General features: G+C 43.3%; 1 protein-coding gene across 1 annotated transcript in view; it reads right to left on the minus strand.

Moving 5' to 3' along the window:
• The window catches only part of KDM2A (lysine demethylase 2A), a 74,081-nt gene that overhangs the window by 56,246 nt on the left and 9,766 nt on the right, over positions 1-8,069 (minus strand). Inside the window, exons 4-7 of the mRNA XM_007944947.2 lie at positions 7,085-7,263; positions 2,078-2,184; positions 1,641-1,734; positions 340-493 (exon numbers count right to left, since the gene is read on the minus strand). Of these exons, the coding sequence (XP_007943138.2) occupies positions 340-493; positions 1,641-1,734; positions 2,078-2,184; positions 7,085-7,263 (534 nt within the window). The remainder of the gene's footprint in view (positions 1-339; positions 494-1,640; positions 1,735-2,077; positions 2,185-7,084; positions 7,264-8,069) is intronic.

An 8,069-nucleotide genomic window follows, 5' to 3' on the forward strand; every position in this document is an offset into this window, starting at 1 on the left:
GTCCGTAGTGATACTGCCTCGGAAACCCAAGGAGGGGTCGCTATGAGTCAGGGCTGACTCGACGGCACATAACAACAACAACAACAACAACAATGTGGAGCCCACACATGAATATGTGAAAAGCCTCCAGGGCATTTCTGATGTATACGGTCAGTGGCAATGCACCACCTTTTTTTTGAGTGAGTTCTCAGCATGCACTCCACAAGGACAGGAGAGGACCCCAGTTTCCTGCCCACCCCACTATCAAAACCATTCTTGATGGGCCACTACTGATTCTTTTTTAAGCTTAAGAAAAGACCGTGGCTACAGCAAACCACCACTTTTCTCCATCCTGCTTACCTGAGGGAATGACGAAGGTATAACCCTGCTTGAGCTCAATGCGCTGGCAATCTGACACTCGGTCACCCAGAAAGATGTCTCCCTGTTTCCCTGACAGCAGCCAATTCTCGTACAGCTCCAGGTTGTGGGCTGTAGGGGGGATGAGCCAGAAGACCTGTGAGTTAAAAAACTTCAGTCCGTTAACAGCCATTGACATGACCCAGTCGTATCCCTTCACTGATGAACAGGTACAAAGTTAAGACCACCAGGTAGACAACAGGGAAGCAATCCCCCAGTCTACACACCTTAACTATTTGGGAAACTCTAAGGGATTCAAAGAAGTAGATATTTGTCTTCCACTTGATCAAACAGCATTTAGGACTTCCCTAGGGTTTGACGTAAAACCCAGAACCCACCCAGGATTCAGACAGAAATGGGTCATTTGGCTCGTTACCTAGGCAGTCCTTTATATGAGCCTGCCATCCTGGCCCGTATCGTCCTACTAGGAGGTACAATTAGTCTGGTGCAGTGTCTTTAAGAGACTGTCCCGGGTTGCTTGGTTCCAAGGCAGTAACAAACACTAACAGGACAGAACTTAAAAAAATCGTGAATGACTTTTGCACTCAAAGGTCCAGCTGCACTCGATTAGGCCCTCCCATTCTAAATATCTTCTCTCTCTCCATTCCATTTCCACTTTCTCTCCAGTATACCCAGGACAAGGACTTTCAGTAGGGAAAAAGGTAACAACAGAGTATGCTACAAATCTCTGAGATTAATTCTATACTGCCATTTTCACACAGCATTCAGAAATACTCTGACATTCATCACAAATGAGGGTAATCTCATTTGTCAAAATCCATTGGCATCCTCAGTGAGGATGTAAAGGCTCACTGTGGTCCTGTTTTAGACCCATGCTTCTGCAAAGGCAAAGCTGGTTAGGATCCTCATTTGATGATTTCACTGTGAATCAATCTAAAATGCGTTCCTCCCACCACTTTATTATATTTCCATGTAGAAAAATTACTTTATCTTCCTAAAAACAGTTCTGTGGGTTCACGAGGACCCTCCTTTGGGATCCACAAACAGGTCTGTGGTGGTTCTGAGTATGGTGCCAGTACTGGCATGACAACAGCACCTAGACGAACACTACTTCCCACTGAGTGTCTAGCCAGGAAGCACCACACAATCTATGATTCTCTCCAGGGGGGCGGGTGGGACAATATCCTGAGATTCACCTTTAGGGTATATGAAGCATGCATGAATTGAAGCTTAGTCACACAACCAGCTTCAGAGTCCAACCCCCATCACAACTATGACCGTACCTTTCCCCCTTGATGGATGTGATACCAAACAGAGGTACCACCAAAGTCCACATGGAAGTCAGTATAGCAGCCTCGAACACTCATTAGACAGTACCTGACCCAGAAAAAGCAGCAGCATTAGTGCACTGGTGAGAATGAGAGGCCCACCTTGCTACAATGTACACTGCCCTGTGGACTCCTCCCCACACCCAGGGTACTCCCATTCCATGAGAGGAACACAATCTCAAGCCATCACACTGCCAGAAGGATAGAATCTGGTGATTACGAGCTATGGCACTCTTATACACACTGTCCTTGGGAAGTGTAAAAGCCTACCCTTTCAATAATTCATCTTTTGGATCATTCGGGACATGAGTGACTCTCCTGGGGGAGGACCCATCTCTTGCTATCACTGTGCTCTCCCCAAGCACCCTGAGGGGATGCAGGGAGTCCCTTACTTCTGCACTTTCGGATACTGCATCTCCAGGATGGCATTTGTTGATTCAGTCTGACTCTCCTTCAAATGCCGTGGCCACATGTTGTCTACCCAGTCAATAAAATCCACCTTTAGAAAGAAAGGGAAAACATTTAGGGTTCAAAGGAAGGTCAGGGTTAAAGAGAATTTAAAGACAAGAGAAATACAATTTCTCAGAATATATACTGAAAGATTACAATTAGAGGCAAATTGCAATATGTTGGTGAATCTTAGGGGCAATAGGCAAATATTCTAGAAATAACTATTAAATTAGGATAAAGACGAAGGGTTGCATCCACATGATTAAAAAGACAACACTAATCAAAATGGAGTCATTAAATGATGTAAGGTCATTCTTCGTATCAACACTGGTATAATTTGCTGCTTTTTTTTTTGGATCTGTAAAAGATGCTGTCTCAAAGGTACTTGAAATTTACCAAAAGACATACCACTGTTAGAGCAGTTAGGGCAAGATAAGCTCAGCTAAGGTAGAGAGGAAGAGTGAGAGCCAGAACCAGAGCGAGAGACAAAGACAGAGCAAGAGACAGAAACAGAGAGAGAGAGAGAGAGAGAGAGAGAGCAAGAGAGCGAGCAAGAGAGCGGAAGAGCAAGAGGTTGACCTGGAGCCCTGCATGAGCAATGGGGGATAGAAACTATGAGGTTAGGAATCAGAAACTCCAGCTCTGTCATGTTTCTTCAAGATCATCCAAGTGCCTGAAACTTACCTGAAAAATGAAGACAATCAGTTCAAAGAGATGTTGCAAGAATTAAATGTAAATTTAAGTGTCACAAATTTGAAACAATGTTATTAGAGCTTAGGAAACTTTTAAATAACATTTACTGAAAGAAATGAGGAGAAAAAAGTAACATTTTAATCCAATACTTTCCACTGAGCTGTAACATATCCTGTACGCTCAAATACCTGCACTCAACCACTGAACTCTAAGCAACAGTCTTAGGCTGCACTGCAGTGAATGCCTTGGTGGGGCTTTACTAGCCACAGTCTTTGTAAGCCCCACCAGATTATCGGGAGGGACCATGCAAATAAGGTGTGGAGAACTCTGATGTTGGCGTTGGTTAGCCTTGTCACTCTGCCAGGCTCAAAATGGGCCTTCCTAGAGGAAGGAAGATTGGGCAATCTACTTCCCTAGATTCGGAAACCCAAGGAGGGGTCGCCATGAGTCAGATCCAACTCGATGGCGATGAGTTTGGTCTTTGGTTTTAGAGGCAGAGAGGGGATCTCACTGCCATCAAGAGAGAAGAGCTGGGGGTGAAGTAGAACGCATCCCTGGACCTGAGATCCCTGCCCTGGACCTCCTTGGCTGAGAGATACCCTGGTAGAGAGATGGTGGCAGGGGAAACAAGAGGCATGAGACACAGCAGCAAGCTTACCTGGCCCACAGAGGCAGAGGCCAGGCTGAGAGGCCAAAGGCCAGAGAGGCGTGTCTGAGGGCACAGCAGAGGAGAGACTGCCCTGATTAAAGAAGTGTATCCTGAGCACATTCCTGAACCTGAACTGTAGCCTGTTACTTCCACAATAAACCCCATCATCGTGAATATTGTCTGTGAGTTCTGTGTGGCCACTGCAACAAATTATTGAACCCAGCAGAGAAAGAGTGAGTGCTGTGGGAGGGACGGTTGGTGTCAGAATTAGTAAAAGGCTGGAGGGTGGCAGCTTGTCTGGCCTCATAGAAATAAGCCTTGGGCTGCTGATGGTGATTCTGGCTTCCTCCTGTGAAGTTAGAGAAGGTCAGAAGAGGCCACCTCCATGCCCTTTTTGCACAGGTGAATAAGGTGTGTGAGTCAACAACCCTGAGTGCTGATGCTGCAAATACCTAACTTACAGCCTGAAAAATATGCAGCTGGTGAGCTTTATGAGAAAATCTACAAATCTGAACAGTATGTATCTAGACAAATGTGTTTATGATTCAGGAGTCCAGGGAACATCCAGCTGTTACCCACAGGCATGTCTGAAAGGGATCACCAATGACAAGGAAGAAACAAGCAAGGTCAGGAGTAACTATTAAAGTCTGCTGCTCCATTTCGAAGGATTTCTGCTCAGGGAACCAACAGTTTTAACCCAGTATCCACTGGGCCCAGAACACTGACCCACTTATGTCTGGATAACAGGAAGAAGATGTGGGAACACATGAATATTTTTTTTTTTTACCAAGTGTTCATTTAGAGAAAGCTGAATTTCTCTGACTAGAATTTCTTACCTGTAGCAACAAGTCATTCATTCTGTCCTCCTCTGACTTGGTACTATTAGGTATCATATGACTACAGAAAGAATATGGTGACAACATGCTCATACTTTTCTTCTTAGGTTAATCCTTAGCCTCTGGAAAGGCCTTTTGCTAAATGGCCTGATTCACCTGAGAGCCAGTCCCCACTAAGGATAATCACCAGTTTCTGTCTGCTCTGCACCAATACCATGGCTAAACTGGCAAGAAGTCCAAGACCTCAGACTTAATATACCCATAAGGAACTCTGGTGGTGCAATGGATAAGCCAACTCAGCTGCTAACCAAAAAGGTCACTGGTTCAAACACACCAGCTGCTCTGTAGGAGAAAAGACCTGGCAATCTGCTCCTGTAAATATCTCAGCCTAGGAAACTCTACAGGGCAGCTCTACTCTGTCCTAGACAATCACGCTAGGTCAGAATCCACTCGATGGCATACCACTCTAACAACAACATCCCCATACACTGTGCAAAAACATCTTACAGCTTTCCACGAACTAGCTCCCCCATCACAAACCAAATCTGCAGATTGTACGTTTTGCCAAATGTTACCTCCCTCTCACTAAATGACCTCTTTTCGCCAGGAAATTCCTCTTTATGCTAACACCCAGTATGACCACTTAAAAGCTGCCAACATTTCCTTCCCTGCACCTACTTTTATACATGCTTCACCCTAGAGTTTTACTCTTCACCCTCTTTGCCTCATTTTTTCCTTTATGTCAAACTCAGGAACTAATTCCTCCAGCTAGGGTAGGTGGGCCCTTCCTATGTGCTCTCACAATGCTGCTTCTTTATTTACTTTTGAAGCACTTACCATATAGTAAGTAGTTTACATAAACACCTATTTTGTTCCTCATAAGAAGTTAAGCATTTTGAAGACAAGAGTGATCTTCTTTTCCACTGTGGCTCTAAGCACCTAGCAGTGTGCTTTAAGCACATGGTAGGCACTTGGTGAACCAGTAAGCTCATGCTCGAGGTGGTGAGGACTGTAAGAGACAAGAAGCTCTAGGTCTGAGAAACACCAACAGGAAATGTTCTATATCTCGATTTTGGTGGTGGTTACACAGTGAATGCACTTGTCGCAATTCATCAAAATGTACACGGAAAATGGATGCATTTTATCATATGTCAACTGTATTGCAATAAAGTTGGCCTTAAAAAAAAATTACTGAGCTATTACAGCAGACCTAGATAAACGGATGGCTATAGTTTGCTGGACAAAATTCGAGTAGAATAAGTACGTTACTGCTGAGACAGCAAGGTCAGAACAGGCTTGTTTTCAGGAGCAGCCTTACCAATGCCTCACTCAATCTCACTGTCTATATTTAGGTCCCTGGAAGATACTGGTGCAGCGTGGCCTCGGACCCCTGAATAATCTTCTATTTCTGACCCTTTCATAGGTTCTAATGCTCCATTTTTATAAAATGATGTAGCATTTTTATCACTAACACTAAGGACAAAATGAATACATGCATGATGGTACAGAGAAGGCAATTTGTGAGCAGCCACACATTTCTAAATTTTTACAGCTATGATCGTACTACGTTTAAACTGAGAGTCTAAAAATAATAAGGAAATAAAGTTATAAACAATGTTATTGTGATTCTCATATCCCTCTCTTACTGAATTCTTTACTTCTGAAGTAATTAGTTTAAGTGGACCATGTTTGCTTAACAAGAAAGCTAAATTCTAACCACTGTTTTCCTCTACTTCCACATGATCAAACAAGCAATGATAATATAAAAAGAATTCTAGTCATTCTGGGGAAAAGAAACCTGCCTAATGAGAAATCCTGCATTTCGCTGCCTCCTCTCCAGTAATAAGAAGCAATGACAGGAAATATGGTTCAGACAGAAATACTGAGAACACCCTCTACCTCAGTCTATACATATCAGTTTGTCAGTGATAAGAATGGTGCCCCCCCCCCACCAAAACAAAGAAGCAGGCTACAGGAATGTAGGTATTAAGTAATGATGTTATAAGCTATTGCTACATTTCAACTCTGAAAATTAAATGCGTTAGTATACTTTGAATGGAGCTAGGATAAACTTCTGAGAGCTTGACTTTAATAAAATGACAAGAGTATTCCAAGTTCCACTGTTCCAGGTGGAATACTTGGCTCAAGGGAGTTCTGACTCAGGAAAGCCTAGGTGCAAATATGACCAGGTGTATTCCAGAAGTGAAAGCAAGCCCCTTAGGGGAATAAGCACTCCCAGGACCCCGCAGGCCGTCACTGCTCTGCCTCAAGATGAGCTAAACCAGCATCCACCAGCAGGACAGCAAAAGATCAGCCCCACAGTCAGCTCACTTCCTCGGAGGACGGGCTGGCTTTCTACTGTTCCGAGTCATCCTTCTCAAGCAACCACCTCATAAAATGATCACTTGTCTCTAAAGCAATCTCCCAGCTTTTCAACAAGTGTCAAACTACAGGACAGATGTTCCTCAGGCAAACCTCCCACTGCTGATCCTCGTAACAGTTAATCTTAAGAGTCTTCCCATTATATGCTGTAGCCAAGTTCTTAAATTAAGTTACAGGCAGTGAGACTATGCAAACCAGAATGACTCCTGTCTACCTAAAATTAAGTGATTGTGGAAAACGCAGAACACACTAAAACTACAAGTTACTCTTGTCAAACTGTCCTATTCACCTTTATCTTAATCCTAGTATATACAAAACGTGATAAACATTTCCAGTATCTAAACAACCCTCTTGGTGACAGTGACAATGTGGAAAATGACCAGACTCACCGTAGAGGGCCTTTGCACCATGTTCTCCAGCCGGGTATGGCTGAACTCCAGGCTGATGACATTATAGAGCTTCTCTCTCTCCTCCTCTGGGGTCTCATAGTAGCGTGTCCACTGAGCCATGGTCATTTCAATGCCTTTCTGTGTGTTCACATCCATGACATCCACCATGCGACGACTCCCTGCCACAAAAGAAGCATTGATCATCTCGGCTGTTAATAACCTTAAATATATCAACCATGTAAAACACAAGTGGGAGGAAACCAATTATGGTTTCTTATTTACAGTATTTAGTAGTAAACAAGGAGATAGTTCCTACTCAACATGTATAACCAACAGAAAATCAAATCACAGAGAAAGGGAGACACAATCACTCCCTATAGCACAGATTTTATCATCAGTATTTCATTTAACTCTAACAAATGCTCACTGCATAGAAGTAGGTGTCATATGACTTACAATGAAGAACAGGGCATTGACCCAACAGCCCAACTTGAGTCAATGCTCTGTCATTAGCTATGTAGATCCTTTTGCTAAAAATGGTTATTTCCCAAACCTGTCAATGAGTATTTCTATTATAACCCCCCCTTTTTATTCATTCCACAAATATTTACTGAATGATAAAGACATCGTGATTCTCAATCTCATACAACTACCAATAAAGGGCAGAATGCCACAGAGCTAGCAAAACACAGCAGTAGGAGAAAACAATAGCTTTGAAATCAGAGACCCAAGTTCAAATCTCAGCTCCAATACTACTTGAACAAATTATTTAACTTCTCTGAACATTCATATCTTTTTCTATAATTTGGTGATAATATCACCTTATGGGCCACTGTGAAGATTTAAAGTTAATGAAGTAAAATAAAATGCTTAGTACATAGTAGGTGCTCAACCCTGGGTCAGCCCCAGGGTTACAGGTGAGGAGAGACAACTCAGGGACGCCCGAAGTAGCAAGCGGGAAGAGCAGGAGAAAGGGGATTAAAAG

The sequence above is a fragment of the Orycteropus afer genome, unplaced genomic scaffold, assembly GCF_000298275.1.
Source record: "Orycteropus afer afer isolate SDZICR_OR568_19922 unplaced genomic scaffold, OryAfe1.0 scaffold00130, whole genome shotgun sequence".
In the NCBI taxonomy this organism is placed as follows: domain Eukaryota; kingdom Metazoa; phylum Chordata; class Mammalia; order Tubulidentata; family Orycteropodidae; genus Orycteropus; species Orycteropus afer.